Source organism: Vicia villosa, linkage group LG7 (assembly GCF_029867415.1).
Source record: "Vicia villosa cultivar HV-30 ecotype Madison, WI linkage group LG7, Vvil1.0, whole genome shotgun sequence".
Lineage (NCBI taxonomy): Eukaryota > Viridiplantae > Streptophyta > Magnoliopsida > Fabales > Fabaceae > Vicia > Vicia villosa.
In genome coordinates this window covers 112,716,047-112,736,391 of record NC_081186.1, presented here as the reverse complement: position 1 = coordinate 112,736,391, position 20,345 = coordinate 112,716,047, and the positions used below count along the sequence as shown (strand labels likewise).

The following is a 20,345-nucleotide window of genomic DNA, read 5'->3' as shown; positions in this document are numbered from 1 at the left end:
ATGCGCACAAACATCAATGAGAATAATGTTATGCTACTAGATGGTATCTTTACTTTTTTTCTTTGAGTTTATTATATTTAGTAATTAAATGTAATGTGAACCAAAATATGCTGATTTGTCAAATAGGGATTTTAGCCTCAATAATTACGAGCTTATTTCTTCAAAAATACTATTCCATAAGATGTTAATATCCACTCTCTCCAAAAATATTAATATCTATTAGAAGTAATTTATGTTCAGAAACTCTGTTGTTTTAGAAGTTGTGCTAGTTAGAAGTGTTAGTTAGAAGTTGTTATTAATGTTAGCTCTTTGTTTTTGAGGTTGACAGAATTTTGCTAAAAATGGTGCTTGAAAGATGTTAAGTAAGATGTCATAACATCTTGATCTCTTGTTACAACCGAGTGTGAGTTTACAGGAAAAACCAGATGTCCTGACTAATGTCGTGACATCCTGTATCAAAAGATCATCACAGGCTGTTTGGAATCTTGACAGATTTGATTTGTTTTAAATTTATTATGTGATATTTCCTTTGGATATATTTCAGTGATTTGCATAGGTCAAGAATATTTAATCTGGAACAAAGGAATCAAATCTCCACCAAAATTAAAGTTTCTAAAATAAAAAGATTGAAACAATATTTGTTTTCAAAATTCAAAAAGTTTTCTCTGCAGATTTGGTGTAACTATCAGCTTGTGGATCAAGTAAAGTATCTTGAAGCCCATGGATTGCTGAAGACTATTTAAATAGATCTCTAGACCTAATGTTACTAAGTATTCATAATTGTAAAATTAGGGGAAGATTAGAAAGCTTAGGTTTTAAGAGTCTCTTGTTTTCCAAGTCTCCCACATATGTTTTGATACTGTGTGGCAGACTGTATGTTGCTAGACTATTTGTCAGGCTGTTTGTTCTCACTTAGAAGCCTTTAGGTAATGAGTTGAGTTCTTTATTGTCACTCTTAAAGCTTTTAAGCAAAAGAGTAAAGTCATTGTAGTGGAAGTGTGATCTTCTAAATTGGTTTGTTTTTCATACAATCACTGGGATTGGGGGCTGTTAGATATCACAACGGTGATTGGAAGTGGGATGACGATTTCTCAGGTCTAGATGTCGACTTCTAGGCAGAAGTAGCGCTCGGTAGTGATTAGGTGAGAAGTTGTAAACTAGGAGTGTTTAGCTTTGAACTAATACTGCTGATAGTGGACTTCCTTCCTGGCCTGGTAGCCCCAGATTAGGTGTTGTTTGTACTGAACTGGGTTAACTTCTCTATGTGTTATTTATCATTCTGCAATTTTATATTTCAGTATCAAATTCAATCTGATGAAACTGGTTTATTTCCAGATATCGTAACATCTGTCTTGACATCATGTAAGACAGCCGTGTTAGCATGTGTTATGCATGTACCAGAAATTTCAATTGGTATCAGTGCACACTCTGTGTGTTTATTGGGTGAGCTTCAGGGAAATATTTTGTGGTACCATTTGTCTTTTAGAAAGCTATGGTGATAGCTTTATGGAAATCAATGGCCAGGGGAATTTTGAAGTTTGTCAGGTTGGAAATATCCTAATGTTAAGAAAGACAGAAGTGAAGAGTCTGAAGAGGGTCTCTCTAATCTTGATGTTTTTGTTCCAGATCTTTTATCCCTTGTATTGTGGCCAAATATACTTGACAATCTCTTAAGTCCACTCATAAAGGCACATCTAAGTGTGTTTGAAAGAAAAATGTTCATATGTAAGACTGATCCAAGAAGGAGTACTCTGTTCTTTAATAAATTTTTTGACATAAAAGTGACAAATTTTTGATGAAAAAGAGCATTCATTTTGTTTCTAACTCTGAAGGAACTTGTGTTCTGATCTATAGTGAAGGATTTCTCATAGCTTTCATGTTCCTTGAAGGCAATCCTACTAGTTCTGTTTTTGAAGAGGGGTTTGGACAAATATCCTGAACATTTATTCTGACAGTATTATGTCTATGTTACTCAAGATGAAGCTGGAGTTGGAGGTGAAATCCAATTAATGTCAAACATTCATTGAAGTGAGTGTAAAGACCTTGGATTCTTTTTGGAGCAGAATGCCCTACCCATCTCAAAAACAATTGTATGTGTTGGTTATTTCTTGGTCTAAATGAGGGATTTATTCTTGACTTTATATCTACCAAGAATGTTATTGGTCTGACTGGAAGATGGACTTCTAATAAGGATTTCTATTTTGAGATTTCTTTCTTTACAAGATGGTTGCTCATTCAAGATCTATGCATCTAGGATGTAAAAGGTTGTCAACCTTGAAGAAGACAGGAGGTGACTAATTCTTATCTTATGGTCTAAGAGAAGGAAAGGCTGTCTACCATCTATATTCTACAGGATGAGGTAATTCTATCAACTTTCATACTTGGTATATTAATCAGGCCTATAAGGATAGTATATCTCAGTCAAAGGAAGTTTCTCAAGTGGAGAGATGATTGAAAACCTAGAAGGAAGTGGGTATTCAAGCCGTTTTTAGCAAGAAAAACTCAATTGATAAAAGGCTGTTCTCATCAAAGGCAAGTTGAGTCAAGGATGTTGTCTAAATGTCGCAACATTGTGCTAAACATCTGGCTACTCTAGATATATACAGATACTTGCACTGAAGAAATATCTTCTGTGGTAGGTTGAGTGCAACATGTTCTTTTGTTCGTCTTTTCTTTGACTTCTCTAAGGTGAAAATCAACATTGATTAACCAAGAAGTGGTTAAAACTCTGGAAAGTAATAATTACCTAATTTCTCATACCTATCTTGGATCTTCAACTAAGATAAGTGGTATTTTGAATCTGTCTGCTCCAGACACTGGGCTACAGCAAAAGTGTTTAACTGGTGGTTGTTTAGTTTCATTCTATCAGCTCTTGTTTGTGTTGATGATACTAAAAAGGGGAATTAAGGGCATTGGATGGCTGAAGATTACTGGTTGGAGTATCAAAGTTGTAGTAATGATCTTCTCACTAAAAGACTAATGACTTTTGTGATAAACATAAGTCAATTGTGTGAAGTCTGAATGTATTGTCATCAAGAAAAAGATGTTTTATCTCTAATGAGATATATGGAGCTCTTAAGAGGATTTAAGAACAATTGCTATTTGTGTTCACCACAAGTATTTAGTTGTTTATTCTCTTGCTTGGTGTTCAAGGAAGATGAAGTCAAGATGTCACACTAAAAGGTGCAACATCAGACTGTTACAAAACTAGAAGATCGACTCTAATGGGTCTGACCAAGTCCAATGCAAGGTGAATATCTTGATAGATAGAAACATGTATTTTTTTTCTTGTGTGATTTATGAGGAAAATATATTATCTGAGAAATCTTCAAAGATTCTTACCTTATCCTAAAAGGAGAACAAGGTATGCTTATAAGTTATTCTATTGAGAGAAGTACCTTTAGTGATGTTCAACCACATGTTGAAGCATCATCTCAGCAAGTGGATATTCCAATTTTTTTGAAAGGCTAGCAGGCACTGAGTAAGAAAGCTCTCAAGTAAAGCAAGTTTTTATCAAAAAAGGAGTTTATTATTTGGAGTTGATTTTTGTTTGGAATCATCAGTAGTTTTAAAGATTAAATACTAATGATGGTGAATTATGGAGTAAATGCTTTTGGCAATATCTATGAAGATGGTATTATTGGAGGATATTCTGGTCACTAGATTATAATTAATTGAATCTTGGTATCTCTTTAGGATTAGCTACTTGGCTGAAGAAAGATGTATTTTCTATTTGGGTTGACTACTATAAGTATACAATGTCAAACTGAATGTCATGACATTGTTGTGTGACAAGTTACTGCAATCAAGGTACTCAAAGATTTAACTCTATCGACAGAAACAAGTATTTGGTTCAAGTCACCATTGTATCAGAAGTCTTGCTACAAGCAAATATTGACACTCTTAATATAAGTATGTTTGAGAATTTGCAGGAAGTATTTTCATCATAACTTGAGGTGCAAGTTACATTGAGAACATGAGGGATAGTTTTGGAATTTCACTACTGAAGAATTATAGTAATAACTGCTTGGTCGGTTTGTCACCTATATGCCTTCATCTTGTGATATGTATAACTCTGAAAAAGCATTTCCAATGGCATAGGATGTCATTTCAAATGTTGTAACATCTTCCAATAGTCAAAGCTTGGGAAAGAGAAAAAGCTGATAAGAAACGTGTATCTATCCTACAATGAATGGTGCAATATTACTGAGAATGATTTTATCTTCTTCCAAAAACGTTTTTGACTGGAACATCTTTACATACAAGGGTTTCGTTACACTCTAGGTAACTCTCCTTGTATTTAAAAGATTTACAACCTCACTATCCTCACAAACTATGTTTCAACAATGAGTAAATATTCCAAGATGTTGGTGCTAACGAGGATCATCTGATAAAGTCCAATGAGGATAATGGAAGTGATTCAAATAAGGCTGGTTTCAACATAGAAACAGATGTTGGAACATCTACATGAGCATCCAGAACAGGGAAAGCATTTGTGACAGAGATGAAATCCCTGAAGAAGAATCATGTTCATCTACATGATTCAATCTCAGATGCTAGAGAAGACTTGGTTAATTTCATTGACTCGGGAGGGAGATTTGAATAGTTGTTATATGCTATCTTTGTACCAAAAAATAGGGGAAAAGAAAAGAAAAAAATACAAAATTTTTATATGTTTTTAGAGTCTTTTATTTTCCTCGTTAGTTTTTTTGTATGTTTGGGTCCTTCTTTTTTCTTCTTCTTCATTTTCTTTTTGTGTCAGTCCAGGTTGAGTGAGTCTTTTGTTTATTTTTGTTGAGTCAGTTGGGTCAAGAACCTAGTTAGTGAGTCAGTTTTTTTGTGTGCTTTGGTTTGTTGTGTCAGTTTCTTTCTACTCAAATTTTGTCAATTTTTGGCTAAAAAGGGGGAGAAGAGTGTCATTGAGTCTTGAGTCTGTTCTTTTATGTTGTTTCTATTTTGTTTGCTTATACTGCTGCCACTTCTGATTTGGTTGTGTCTGCAAAATGTCGTGTAGGATGTTCTAACATCCTGATTGTGGTCTGAGTTATGAGAATGGTTGTGTCTTGTGCTTTGAGTTATGTGATCCTTTACATATAGAGTTCAGGCTGGTAAATTGGGACTGTGTCTGAGTAGGAGTATATTCTATCTTCTTCCTCATGTACATTATGTTGAGGGGGGGTGTCTTTTATCTTCTTCATCATATACAAAGTTTACATGTTTAACATGTAGCTTGTGTTTGTGTAACTGCGTTTGAATTGACATATATTTTTGCAGTTTGGTCTTTGGTTGTTTTAGCTAAAATTTTCCAAAGGGGGAAATTGTTAGCTCCTTGTTTTTGGTGTTGACAGAATTTTGATAAAACATTGTGCTTGAAAGATGTTAAGCAAGATGTCATAACATCTTGATCTCTTGTTACAACTAAGTGTGAGCATACAGGAAAAACTAGATGTCCTAACTGATATCTTGACATCCTGTATCAGAAGATCAACATAGGGAGTTTAGAATCTTGACATATTTGATTTGTTTTAAATTTATTCTGTGATATTTCCTTAGGATATATTTCATTGATTTACGTAGGTAAAAAATATTTAATCCAAAACAAAGGAATCAAATCTCCACAAGAATTAAAGTTTCTAAAATTAAAAGATTGAAAAAAAATTGTTTTCAAGATTCAAAAATATTTCTCTGTAGATTTGTTGTAGCTCTCAGCTTGTGGATCAAGTAAAGTGTCTCGAAGCCCATGGATTGCTGAAGACTATTTAAAGAGATCCCTAGACCTAATATAACTAAGTTTTCACAAAAATTAGAGGAGTATAAGCCTATATGTCTCATTGGCTGTGTATACAAAATTATATCAAAGCTATTGGCTGCAAGATTGAGTAAAGTAATTGGTAAATTGATATCTAAGTCCCAAACAACGTTTATGGGAAGACAAATATTAGATGGAGTGGTAGTCACAAATGAGATTGTGTATTATGCACAAAGGAAGAAGAAGAAGTGTGTTTTACTTAAAGTGGATTTCGCTCAAGCATACGATTGTGTGGATTGGGCTTTTCTAAAAGAAATGTTGATCAATATGGGATTCAGAACTAGGTGGTTGAAATGGATGAAGGGTAGAGTTTTCAAAAGTAATATGTCAGTCTTGGTCAACGAGAGTCCTACTGAAGAGTTTAATGTTTATACAGGGTTAAGGCAAGGAGACCCGTTGTCTCCTTACCTGTTTACTATAGATGCGGAAGGATTGGCTAGAATGGTTAGAAGGGCTACATTAAGAGGTGATTTTTTAGGATTTACAATCAATGGTCAAGAATCATATGATCTTCTCCAATTTGATGATGATACCATAATAGTTGGAGAAGGTACTTGGTCTAATTTGTGGGCTATTAAATTAATTCTGAGAGGATTCGAAATGGTATCGGGCTTGAGAGTCAACATGTGGAAAAGCAAATTGTCTGGGATAGGTATTGAAGATGCACTTATACACGCTGTTGGAGATTTTCTGTCGTGCAAATTAAATAGTATGCATCTTAAGTTCCTTGGTTTAACAGTAAGGGAAATCATAGAAGAATTAGTTTCTGGAATCCGGTTATAGCAAGTATGAAAGCAAAATAGTCACCTTGGTTGGGGAGACTGCTGTCTATTGGAGGAAGGGTTGAATTGTTAAATTATGTTATTACTAATTTGCCGTTGTACCAAATGTCTTTCTTCAAAATTCCTATTAAAATGGAGCAGGAGATCATAAAAATCCAGATGAATTTTTTGTGGCATAATTTTGAAGAAAGGAAAGGTATTGAGTGGATTAGTTGGAAAACTATTTGTAAACATAAAGATGAATGGGGATTGGGGATTAAAGATGTTGCTTTATTCAATAAGGCTTTACTTACCAAATGATTATGGAGGTTCCTTAAACAGGATGATTCAATTTGGAGAGGAATACTGGAGGAGAAATATGGTGGGTTAAATGGTAGAATTTTGTTTAAAAAAAGGGGTGGAAGGAAATCCTTAGAGTCTTTATGGTGGAGAGACTTGATGTTAATTGGTGATTCTACGGAAGAGGATGTATTTACATAGGTGATTTCTATTAAAATTGGTGATGGTGTTAAAGTCCCATTTTGGAATATGAGATGGATTGGACATAGATCTTTCAGGTATATTTTCCCAAATTTGTACCAGATTGTGGTAAATGTAACCTGCAGAGTGAACAGTATGGGAAGATGGGAGAGCGATTGTTGGTTGTGGCAAATAGAGGATAGTCTAAGGGGATTGAATGCGGTTGCCAGTGCTGAAATGAGAGATCTATTGGTTGTTGTTGTGATTGTTAAACCAAAGTGCCAGATTCGTGATGATGTTATTTGGCTGTTAGAAGGTCATCATGTGTTTGTGGTTATGCTAAGATTTTGTAGGGCTGTGTGGGTGGGGTGGAGGAAACGAGGGGTAAGGAAGCTTTGTCAGTAATTTGGAATGCGCAGGTTCCATCAAAGGTTAAAATTTTTGGGTGGAGATTGATCTACGACAGGCTCCCAACAAAATTTTCAACTGGTAAAAAGGGGGTATTTTTCAGAGTAGTCAAGAAAATTTTTGTATGAAGTCTTTTTGTTGAGGTATGTCTTCTACCGTTTCTTCTTCATATTACTCTTTTCCCGTGTTTTCTTCTTCTTCCTCTTCTTTGTGGTGGAAAGATTTAATTTCTCTTGGTAAACCTATGGTTGATGACCCTTTAGTGACCCATTGCCGATTCGATATTGGTAATGGTTATACCACTCCTTTTTGGGAGGCAAGGTGGTTGGATAATTTGTGTTTGAAGGATGAGTTCCCGAATTTATATTCGGTGTCTTTTTTGAAAATGGTGGTCGTGGTGGGTATGGATGGGTGGGTGAACGGTGAGTGGAAGTGGGGGAATTGCGGTATCATTTTACCGGAGGGGTCCGGTCCAGTTTGGTTGGCGGAACTCGGTTCTCTCCGTAATATGTTGGTTGGCCGTGAGGCCCAAATTGAGGGGAGGGATGTGGTGCGGTGGAGTAGAATGTCGGAAGGTGATTTCTCCGTAGCTTCTTGTTATAACCACTTTTCCGGTTCGCATATTCTTTATGGTCCGTCTAATAGATGTGATGTTGCTTTGGAGTTGCTTTGGAAAGTTCAAGTGCCTTTCAAAATTAAGGCGTTTGGATGGAGACTTTTTGTAAATAGGCTTCCAACAAAGGATTTACTAGTGGTTAGGGGTGTTTCTTTGTCTATAGAGAATCTAAAGTGTGTGTTTTATGGTATTATTCCGGAAAGTCGTGATCATTCTTTCTTTAAGTGTTCCATGGTGAAGGTTGTTTGGAGTGAGATTACTAGTTGGGTTGGGAAACCCAGTAGATATTTTGGAGGAAGATTGTTTACCGTGTTTCATGGAATGATACTCCTTTTGTAAAAAAAAAAAATGGTAAAAGAGGGAAAAAGTGGATTGGTTTAGTTAGCAATTTTGTGGATATTTTGGTTATCTAGAAATGGGATATGCTTCCGGAATGAAGTTTGGAATGTCGATAATACGGTTTGGAATATCAAGTCATTGATATGGAAATGATCGTTCATTGGAGAAATTACTCACCCCATTTATAATTTTTACGAGTTTAACAAAGATCCTTTATTTTATCTCTCATAATTCTAATTAGTTTGTAATATATTTTGTAGGCGGGATTTTTTTTCCGTCCTTGTTGTGTATTCAAGTTTTGAAAAAACTAATTAAAATATTTGCATAATTATTTGATATTTTGATTCCTGACCTAACTTGCAATTTGTAGTTCCTACTTCCTAATTGGTTGTATTTGTATGTATATTCCAAATCATAGTATTTTCTTCAATAGAAAATTGTCTCCTTTCTAGGAAGCATACCATGTACTCCAACTCTTAATGTTCTAATGTAATGACAAAGATCTCCACATGTAAACATGTTTTTCTTCATATAAAATGAAAAAATTATAAGGCCAAGTTGCATATACTCTTTTTTTCCCTTTATCAAAAGAGACACTACTTAACGTTCATAAACAGTAACAAAAATATGGCTAGAAAAAAGCAAAAATACCCAAGTCATAAAAGTTGCTTCGGTTTAAATTCACTTTCCTTAGCGTAATCATATTAGTAAAGACTTTAACTTTATTATTATTACTAAAAACTTTAACTTTAACTTTTGTGATTAGAATAGCAGCTTAACAAAATGATTGAGATATATCTATGGTGAAAATTGCAATATGACGAAAAATATATTATTTTCAAAAGTATATGGCATGGCATTCACAAAAATATTTAAAATATATGTTAATTGTTAGAAAAATGGTATGATAATCCTGGATATCTTCAAGAATCGTATTTGTTCACTTTCTGAACAAAGTATTTCGACCTTATTTTTGTCGGGTTCACGAAATCTTTGCGGGGATAATTCTTGAAGAACAATCTGTTTCTGACAATAGAGAGCAGATCGGAATGTAGAGAGGAAGTATGTAATTTCGTATCCCAAATCGAGACCAAAAGACTCCTTATATAGGAGACCAATAATAGAAACGATCAGACACACATTTTCGGAAAAACAATTATGCCCCTTGGACCCCGGCAGGGCGCTGCCCCGCACCCCGCCAAGGCACTGGCGGAGCCAAGGCCCGGCGAGGATGGGCACTTGCCCGGGCTCTTCTTCCTCATGTAGCCTCAAGCCCCAACAGTACATGCTCAACAATCACTTGGACTTTCGTTTGGATTCGCGCATAGTTTTGGTTCAGTCATGATTTCTAGCCTCAAGCCCCAACAACATATGCTTAAGAAGTGTTCGATGAAATGCCTCCACCGGTTTCTTCTCTTTTCTTCTGATTATGTTTTTATTTTCTTGTGATGGGATGTTAAATTGTTATACTAATGATGATGCAGCCTGTGAATTAGTTTTTTCTGCCGTTATCGCTATTTTGAAACTCGCACGCCACATGTTCGATGAAATGCATAGGTCGATTTCTTGCTTCTTTCCCTTGTTTTGCTTATACTTCTTGGTTCTACTTCTTGCTGACTTCACATTTCAGTTATGATTTTTAATTTGTTTTAGGTGCTACTTCTTGTTGACTTCACATTTCATAAACCGTTGTGTCACATCTGTTTTCGCGGTAATAGATCGTAGCTAAATGAATAAATAATGATGCAGGTAGAAAAATAGTTTTATGAATTTGTTAGTCTCTTCTATGCTGTTCAAAACCTAAAGATTTAATATGAATATCTGCACTGCAGGAATACTGATCATGCTCCGAAAGATGTACCTTGTATGGTTAAAATGAATTGTGCTGCATCTTATTCAACAAAGTCAAATTGGTCTTTGTGCTACTGATATATAAAAACTTAACTTTGGCTTATATGTTGGCATGTTTTAAGGGTAATTTTCGTGCTGCTGATATTACAACACAGACTGCGATTAATACTTCATATTTTAAAATTATGATCAGTTTGGTCCATGAAATTACTGATCCAAGAAGAAAACTTAGGAATGTTTTTATAATGTTGATGCATTTAGAAACCAAGAAAACTTAGGACTATAGTGCTAGAGTATTAGAGTATCACAAATTTAGAGACCAAAATAACTGTTTCTTCTAAGGGCTAGAAACTTATGTTCCCACTTCTATCTTTTTACATTAATAACTACAACACTTTGGTTAATATAGAGAAAAGTGTAATTCAATATCTCTCGGAGTGTAAATTAGCTATTTCTTTTCCTTTTTAAAGATTTAAACACCAAAGAGTAAAAGTGATAGTGCAAAAATGATTTCATAAGGAAGTTGATTTTTTATAAGAAAATGATTGTCATTTGAAGGAAATGATCTGTGGCTGCTAGCAAGGAGATGATCTGGATGGACTCCTTAGTTTGGAAGGATATGCAGTGCTTCACTTTAAGAGATCCTCTAACTCCGCTTCAATGGGAAGAATTGGTTGTAAGGTATGACTCATTTTGGAACCTAAGACTTGGTTGAATTTTGATAATAAATAGTCTGTTTCTTCAATGGAAACGCGCAAGTGTTATCAATGTTAGGAATATCAATACCTACTTTAGCTTTGTTGATAAAGCCTCATTCAGTGAAAAAATAAAGAATGTTTTCATTCTTTGCAGATTTACTTTTGCAAGGAAGATGAGGTTTGTTTAATACAAATCCTTGCTCTTTGAGGTCCCCTTTTGAGAGGGAGTTTTTGTGAAGCCCAAAGGTTCGATTAACAACTTACTGCAGCCTATTGCTCCGTAGAATATTAAACCAGGTTTGTTTAGCACTCTTGGCAAATCTTTTGATTGCAATATATTTTAACATTCAAATGCTTCATGATCATTTTCTCTTTTAATCCATAATAATAATTAACACAAGGTTTTTGGTCTCTTACTGATTATGAAGTATCTGTCCCTATGAAACATGTTGTATTAAATAGCCGTGGTGATATTTTAATGCATTTGTGCTCCTGTGTAAATTAGGTTTGATTTGGTTATTACTGCCCAGGCTTGATAATTTTTCTGGCTCCGCCACTGCGCCAAGGGCTCCGCCCCTTGGACCCGACGGGGCGCTGCCCCGCACCCCGCCAGGGGCTCCGCCCCTTGGAACCCCTTTTCTATTATTCGTATTCAATTGCACGTTTGGCTCTACGAGCGTGCACTCCGCACTACCCCTAACTCGTTTCAAGCTTAACGCATAATTACATCGGCCTACAGTAAATCAAATTACTACCAAAATACATTGATGATACTAAAATCACCAACATTAATTTAGCTTTTTATAAAGAATTTTTTTGAGGCTAATATAACTAAATAAATTTTAATGGAAAAAATATTGTGGATTGACGGATTCCAAATTAAAATTAAGTTATTATTAGTATGATGAAAAGTCCAATCATTCATAAATAAACATAAAAATGATACAAATGAATCATTTCTTTTACCAAAAAAGTGAATCATATCATTTAGATAGTGACATACTACAAAAATAAAATAAAATATTATTAATTAATACTAATCGCAATAAAAGATATTTTCAACACGAAATTATGTAATTTTTTTTTTATATTCTTTAACAATATTCTAAAGGCAATTATTTAGAGTTGGACATTTTTTTAAAGTAATGATAATAAGATGTCTCATCTGCATGTAAAGGTAATTCATGTCCATAATTAAATCATAGTTACTGGTTACCACTAATTCAGTGTGTCATCATCTACAATATAAGAAAGAAAACTGTTCTGGAAAAGACAACAACACCCTTGCTTAATTTTGTGCCAAGTCTCAATTTTGGGGGCAATTTGAGTCTAATCTAACCATTTGTCAGACTTTTAATTGATTTTGGTTACATTAGAAACATCCTTTACATGGCTATAAGATGAAAATGATTATATTTATATTATTTGAACCTTTACATGGCTATAAGATGAAAATGATTATATTTATATTATTTGAACTCACTTTAGTTGCATTTGAACCAAAAGCAACTGACATGAACAACAGCTTTAGAAATGTACCGGGTAAGGAATCCAACTCTGCTCTAAACTTTATGCTCCCAATGTGCATACTATTCACAGTATTTCCATCATCTTTCCTTTTTCCTCAAAATATTTCTATTCTCTCTCCCCCTCTCTCTATTCTACCAACAACATTTTCCTTTTCTCAAACTTTGTTTTACCCTAACTTGTTTTAATTCGTTATTTGGTTTTTGAGTTCCATATGGGTAGGCCGTTTGAGCCCGTGAAGAACATCAATGAGATGAAGGAGATGTGGAAAATAGTCGTTTGAATCCATCACAAATGGGTTGTTAACAAAAATAAGAAACATTTTGAGATGGTTGTCGTTGATAACGATGTAAGACTATTTTTGAACTTTCTTCGTTCTTGATTCTGTTCTTTAACTGGTTTTTTATTTCCTAATGCATATGAAAAGTTGTGTTGAAATCCAGAACCTTTAATCTGGTTTTTTTTGTTAAATTTGTCAAAAATCAAAACTTTGACCATTAATGGTTTCTGAACTTTATTCATTGTTAATTATTGTTCATTAACTGCTTTTATTTTTATTTAGGGATCTGGTTTTTTTAAATCCACTATCATTAATCTGGTATGGTTGTTATATTTGTCAAAAATCAAAACTTTGAGTATAACCTAACCTGGTTTTTATTTAAACTTTGTGTCATGATGTTTGTGTTGGTTTAATGGTTTTTGAAAGTTTATTCATTTGTGATATTTGTTCTTTAACTATTTTTTTTGTCATGCATCTGGTTTTTTGAAATCATTTATCTTTAATCTGGTTTTTTTGTTATATTTGTCAAAATTCATAATTTTTGTATAATAGAACCTGGTTTTTGTTTTGTATCTGGTTTATTTTTGCAGATGATTAGATTAGGGTTTTTTTGTGATTGTTTTATTTTTTTTTTGCAGATTATTAGATATGTTTGGAGAAAAATAGTGGGAGAAGTTTGCCAAGAGAGTGAAGCAGCGGAGGATGGCAACAAGGGTTGTCAAAGAAAAGCGAGATGCCTCTCCATGAAAGAAGTTTGCCTGTTTCAATCTAATGTCCTGCTATTCATCGAGGACTGAGTCGTGAATCATATAACCTAACTGTGTAAGCTTTATGTTGCTAATGATTGTTATCAGTTTGTTAGATTTGTATTGTTATTGATTGATATCACTATGAAATTACAGGGTTATTCCAAAAGCTCTCATGCCTCATGAGGTATTTCTGCCGCTACTACTATTTTTTTTACTATTATAGTGTTAATTCATGCCTCCTGGTTTTTGTGAATTTGTGCCAAAGAACAGTGGTGAATGGATTTATGGAGTTTGTTCCTCTGTCATGGAAACAATTTATTGTTTTTTTCTATGTAGAACTTTGTCATTTTAGTGTGTTGTAATTGGTCTATTTTGATAAATATTTGGAGAAACAGTTGGTGAAGTAAGAGTTGTTTCCGATATGCGTAAGCGGAAAGCGGCAGTGGCTTAAGAAGCTGATGCTTTTATTGCACTCCCTGGCAGATAGTTACATGAATAACCATGAAATGATGAGTGGGGTTCAAAAGAGGTTATTTTCTGGTTAAATCTGGTTCAGAAGCAGCTGCAACAAGCTATTGATAAGGAGAAAATACAGTCAAGACTGACAAATCTGAAAGCATTGAGGTTAGTTTTGTTTAGTCTTAAAGACATCATGGTTTTGACACTACCAAAAAGGATGATATTGGATTTATTGTCTAGGAATACATATTCAATTGAAATTATTACACTTGCAGTTAAATTATCTAAGTGAGACATAATCTTTTGCATGATTTATTTCATTTTACAAATTATTATTCATTAAAAGGTTATATTCTTATGTCTGTGACTGTATAGTGCAGGGTATATGTATGTTGAAGAGTGTAATATGGCTTTATTGGTTCCTTAACTTAATGTATGTGATTAAGGTACATAAAATTGTTTCCTTTATTTGTTCGCAACCTTAGGACCCAATCTGAATGGTTTGTTTGGGAGACAATCTGGGACAACTCCTTGATACTTCTATTCTGCGGCTAACAAGAACAAGGTTGTGAATGGGATGAGAAAGCCCTGTATGATTACTTGCTTAACCCTAAGAAGGTACAACATATTGATCAGTATTTCAGTGTTTCTTTTTAAATGACATAAAAATGTCTCTGTCAAGTGGGTATTATAATTCGTTTGATGCTTCTTTGTACATTATCATTTCAGGATTTAGAGTTTTCTATTATGAATAAGTTGTTGTGCTGTTAATTTATTATGGATATATAATATTGATAAGGTAAAGTTGTAAAAGTGTTGTTCGACCAAGTATGGCACTGATTTACTTATTGTTTTGTTCTTGTGCAGTACATCCCAGGGACAAAGATGGTGTTTCCTGGTCTTAAGAAGCCTCAGGATCGTGCTGATCTTATTGCATATCTGAAGCAAGCCACTGCATCAGAATAGAATTTTCGTATGCACCTTAAACATGGAGTTTTAATTTTCGCACAATTTTTTTGTGTGGTGCAAACTACTTATCTTGGCAAAAAAATAATGCAGACTTGATTAGTTTGCTATGCTATTTTGTTCCTTTTGCATTGCTTCTTTAGAGTTGAATGGGGAGAGGGTTGATTTGAATCTAAGGGTCAAGAGAGAAATACAATTGAATTATTATTTGTATAGGGAACCACTTTGCTGCACAGTGGAAATTATGATTATTTAATTTGTGTTGCAGGTGACAGGATGTATTATCTACTTTTTTGGGTAGGTTTACCTTCGCACAGTATACCTAATGCAGACAGTACACAGTAACAGTGGCATGGGATTAATGGTACACCAAAGTAGTACACATATATATGTGATATTTTATACACTCTACAACAGTTGAAAAGACACACTAATGATGGCTATTTTCCTCACTTGTCCACACCTGCTGAAACTACAGAATTTCTGCTGCACTTTTATACACAGGTTTCAACATAAAAAAAGAGCATTTGAGGTGCCATTTTGATGAATAATTCATACTCCCGCCAGAATTACTTTTCTTTCTGCTACACAGGGAGGGGTTATTAAGTTTTCAACTAAATATCTTTATGCAATGTTACTATGTTCCTGAAATGAAATATTAAGAAATATTATGAAATTTTATTGCTCTTAAATTATTTTTAATACTATTTATGTTATCGTGTTCTTAATGGACGCTATAAATTATATGTATTTAAGTTGTTATTTTTTTTTGTTTTTTTATATTTAAATAGTAGTTAATTTGTCTTTAATTTGATTTTTATGTAAGTTTTTAAATATAGATTATATGCATTTAATTTGTTTCCTTTGTTATTCTTTTCACATTTAAATAATAGTTAATTTATAATGAACTATATGAATAGTTATTTTTAGTTTTAATTTATGAGTTAATAACATTAAATTATAAAATTAAATATACTTAATATATTTTAAGTATAACAATTTTTGTTATTCATGATGGCTCTAATTTTTTTTAAAAAAATTTTGGTACTCAAATATTTTATTACTAAATATTGAAAAATATTGATACTCAAACATTAAAAAAGATATTGATACTTAAACATTTTATTACTAAATATTGAAAAATATATTGATACTCAAATATTTTATTACTTAATATATTTTATTACTTAATTGATATGAGATTATGAAATGATGTTATTAAATAATATTATTTATAATTTATATGAGATTATATATTTAAATAATGTTATGAAATAATTATTAAATGATATAAGAAAAAATCTATCTTTACAAAAATGTATTCTGAGTTGTATTTGAACCAACGGGTGGTAACCAAGGCAGCTGTCAAATAATGTTCCTAATGCTTTTACTGTTGACTCTTATCATTATACTCCCTCTAGACCCATGTATCTTTCTCCCTCAACATCTATCTCTTCTTTCTATACTACTCTATTCTCTTTTCTATCAAACATCACAAATTGTTTTATTTATTTATCTCTTTTATCTCTTCTTTCTATACTACCCTTGATATTGATTGTTTTATTTATAAAATATTTAATTTTCTTTACTCAAAATCTCTATTATTATATTTTTTTAGACTTTTTTAAATTGTTGTTTAATTTTAATTTATTGATATTGATTGTCCTTTTTTTATAAAATACTCATTTAGTTTTGATTGTGAATTTATTATATATATATATATATATATATATATATATATATATATATATATATATATATATATATATATATATAAGACAATTAATTGTATATATACGAAAAATCTCTATTACTATAAATAATGTCAAAATAAAAAAATTATATACAAAAAATTAATTTTTTGATAAAAATACTTGTATATATGAAAAAATAATAAACTCTGAGTTGCATGCAAATATAGTTCAATGTTTGTTAAAAGATAAGTAACAAAATTTGCTTATGGCAATTCAGTAGATAGTTGTGTGTGAATTTTAGTACAATTAGATTATTGTCAATTTTTTATGATTTATAAAATACAATATTAAATAATTTTTATTTTTAAAGAATTATATATTTGATTATTTTTTAAAATAGATTTGATTAGATCTAAAAAAAGAATTTTAAATTAAAATTTATTTACGGGAGCAAATTTACTATTAATTTAAATATTTTTATAAATAATATAAAAAAAATGTACAGGAAAAATATTGTATTGATTAAAATATTTGCATATATGGAAAAATAATAAATTCTTCTTTATTTTATTTTTCTCCTTATAACAACTATTACATAAAATAATCAAAGCACAATAACTTATAATTATAAATAATAATTATGTATACCTCAATACCCTTATGCTTTCTTAAGTTTTATGTGACATGTTTTTCCAACCTTTCCTTAGGGGAAATTTTGTAAAGAACTGGTTAGGATTATATTTATTTAGATTTGATAGGTTTTGTTGGGGCTAACTTAGTTCCCATCTCTTTTTAGGCTCTTTTTGTAATTCCTTTTCTTTTATATAAATGAGCCTTATTAAAAAAAATCTTTTCTTATTTTACTGTTTGACACTTAGTGTACAAATAGATTGATTCGAAATTCTAACTATCATTCAATTAATTTATTGCTTTCTGCATGACATAGGCACATACATAGCTATGGGCATAATGATCATTTAATGCTCTTACTTTTCCAACACTTCCTTTCTGCTGCTTTTACGTCAAACTTCAATATAAGTTCTACATTTTCTAAATTTCTCAAATATTCATTGCTATTCAATATAATTTTAAAAGAAACAAATTAACACCCTTTGAAACAAATGAGTTGAATAATATGATTCTATTTTTTTTCTTTCAACTATTGAGTGAAAGTTAAGATCTGATGAAGTGATATAGAAGATATGAAGAGTTGATTTTATTTTATATCTCTTTACTCTTAAGAAAAGAAGACTTTATATTTTAATAATTAGTCTATCTTTAAATTTATAATCTATATTTTATTATGGATTTAATGAAAATACACTGATAGTGTAAAGCAGTTTTATATTGTCAGTAAAATCTTAACCATTAATTTTTATAAATGTTTGGCTTTTTTCTTAAATCAAATATAAAGTATTTATTTTTTAAGGGTTGTGATATACTGACCGTATAAAAAATTTTACACTGACAGTGCACTACCTTTAAGCTCTTTCATTATTATCTAAATAACTGTATTATTTTATAATATATTAAAATTTTATAAAAATTTTATCTATAACCTATTTAACTATCTTAGAATAGTTTACTACTGTTTGGTATTTGTTTATTTAAATTTTTAAAACAAAAATAATATATCGCCTAGAATTAAAAATATTATATCACATAATAGTATCTATAATGAAAAAAGTCATTAAAACATAATAATTTGAACTAAATTTTAATTTTAGGATACAATGTTAATATCGTTTTGTATAGTTTGTAATATAGGTAATTATTACAATAATTATCACTTAGAAAAAAAAAGTAAATATACTTATAAACAATGTATGATTTTCTAAACAGGGAAAAAATAATATTAAATAAAAAATTTATGATTCAATTTTTTTTATTAAAAATGTTGATACGAATTTTTTTTATTATTGATTTAAAGATTTTTATCTACAAAAGTTTTATATTAAATTATTCTATTGATCCAGAAATTTTTGTAAATGATAAATAAACATAAATAATATTTGTAGACGAAAAAAATCTTTTATTAATCTAAATATTTTTATATACGAAAGATTATATTTATGATCAAAAAATGATATACAGGAACAAAATTATTATTGATTTAATTATTTTTACATAGAAAAAATAGTATTTATTATCAAAAAAATTTATTCAAAAATTATATACGGGAATAAATTTATTATTGATTTAAATATTTTTATATAAAAAAATTTATTATTAATTTAAATATTTTTTCTATTTTAAATTTTTATTTAAAATAAATATATTATGTTACCAAATGCGCGTACCAAACCAGAACCCGTGCGTACGCACGGGTTTGTTACTAGTTCTGAGAGAGGAAAGAACAATACATTGTAATCATTTTCAATAATTAAGCCACATTGTGCAAATTTCTTCATGATGAATGTGATCATTTTTCTTCGTGGATACTCGTTCTACTATTTTACTAATAATAGTCGTTTTATATAATGATAATATCACTGATTTTTAGTCCATCATAGCTATATTATCATCAATATATATATATATATATATATATATATATATATATATATATATATATATATATATATATATATATATATAGGAGGGATCAAATTACACCCAAAGAGTTACACCACGAGTTACACTCGTTCAATAACTACATCTCGAATTAATATTTTTTAAATTCAACCGTTGGATTGAAACATAATATCATATAGATCATACTTATAAAGTTTGAGCTTAATCTATAATGATTTACTATGTCATTGAATTACATCAAAATTAACGTTATATGAATGCTCATTTTGACATTAATATTTGGATATCTTGATGATATAGTAAATCATTATAGATTAAGCTCAAACTTTATAGGTATGATCTATATGATATTATGTTTCAATCCAACGGTTGAATTTAAAAAATATTAATTCGAAATGTAGTTATAGAACGAGTGTAACTCGTAGTGTAACTCTTCGGGTGTAATTTGATCCCTCCTCATATATATATATATATATATATATATATATATATATATATATATATATATATATATATATATATATATATATTTTATTTGTTGGAATTCAAAACTTTACACTATTTAAAAAGGAAAATGATTTTTCATATTATTGTTTTATGTAATTTACATCAGTGTTTTAAGGAAAGTTATTGAAGAGTAATTCAATATTCAGAAGATGAGCATCAGAAGTTCTGATGTGGGCTGATCTTCTGATGGTTACTCAGAAGATAATGTTGACCAGAAGTTCTACCTTCTGGGTCCCGTTAGCTTAGCTATTTAGTTAAAGGGTACTTTAGTACTTTGTAGTATTGTACTGTTTGTACTTTAAACTTGTTCACTAAGTTTAGTCTGTTAGGACTTAGGTGGCAAATTTTCTTTTGTATAAATAGCCTTGTAGTAGCTATCATTTATTAACAACGCAAGTAGAATATACAATATTATTTTCTCTCATTAATCTTTGCTCCGTTATTCTCTTTATCATCATCTTTATTCATTGTGCACCAACAATTGGTATCAGAGCTCCGGTTCCAAACACAGGGAAACACGAGTGAACGTGAGTTTGTGTGACTGTGTGATTGATTTTGTTTCTGGGAAACAAAGTTGTGTTAAACCACATTTTTCTTGGTTGTTTGTGGGTTGGGAAACACTGGGTGAGTGTGAGTGAAATCTATTTTTTCTGCACAAGTTTAAAG

The 20,345-nt window shown here is 31.3% G+C and overlaps 1 protein-coding gene and 1 long non-coding RNA gene across 5 annotated transcripts; both read left to right on the top strand.

Moving 5' to 3' along the window:
- Positions 1 to 5,923: 5,923 nt before the first annotated feature.
- LOC131619997 (uncharacterized) lies at positions 5,924 to 7,455 on the top strand. Its single transcript, XM_058891025.1, has 3 exons — positions 5,924 to 6,547; positions 6,779 to 6,952; positions 7,072 to 7,455. Exons 1-3 carry the CDS (start codon positions 5,924 to 5,926, stop codon positions 7,453 to 7,455), a joined length of 1,182 nt encoding a protein of 393 aa, XP_058747008.1.
- A 1,799-nt stretch (positions 7,456 to 9,254) lies between these two features.
- Positions 9,255 to 15,692, top strand: LOC131616556 (uncharacterized). Of its 4 annotated transcripts, none has more exons than XR_009288118.1 (13): positions 9,259 to 9,819; positions 9,898 to 9,970; positions 10,067 to 10,162; positions 10,246 to 10,387; positions 10,823 to 10,945; positions 11,117 to 11,259; positions 12,451 to 12,838; positions 13,408 to 13,591; positions 13,672 to 13,702; positions 13,914 to 14,142; positions 14,463 to 14,595; positions 14,845 to 14,950; positions 15,212 to 15,689. It is a non-coding gene; the product is annotated as an uncharacterized LOC131616556 (long non-coding RNA). The 4 variants fall into 4 exon arrangements; XR_009288119.1 differs by having other exon boundaries at positions 9,262 to 9,970; positions 12,451 to 12,504; positions 12,712 to 12,838; positions 15,212 to 15,688; XR_009288120.1 differs by having other exon boundaries at positions 9,255 to 9,970; positions 14,358 to 14,595; positions 15,212 to 15,692.
- The last annotated feature ends 4,653 nt before the right edge of the window (positions 15,693 to 20,345 follow it).

Coding starts and splice junctions, on each gene's coding strand:
- LOC131619997 (XM_058891025.1), top strand. CDS start 5,924: ATGGGAAGACAAATATTAGATGGAGTGGTAGTCACAAATGAGATTGTG. Junction 6,548..6,778: donor TTAAGTTCCTTGGTTTAACA/GTAAGGGAAATC, acceptor ATAATTTTGAAG/AAAGGAAAGGTATTGAGTGG. Junction 6,953..7,071: donor AATACTGGAGGAGAAATATG/GTGGGTTAAATG, acceptor GTATTTACATAG/GTGATTTCTATTAAAATTGG.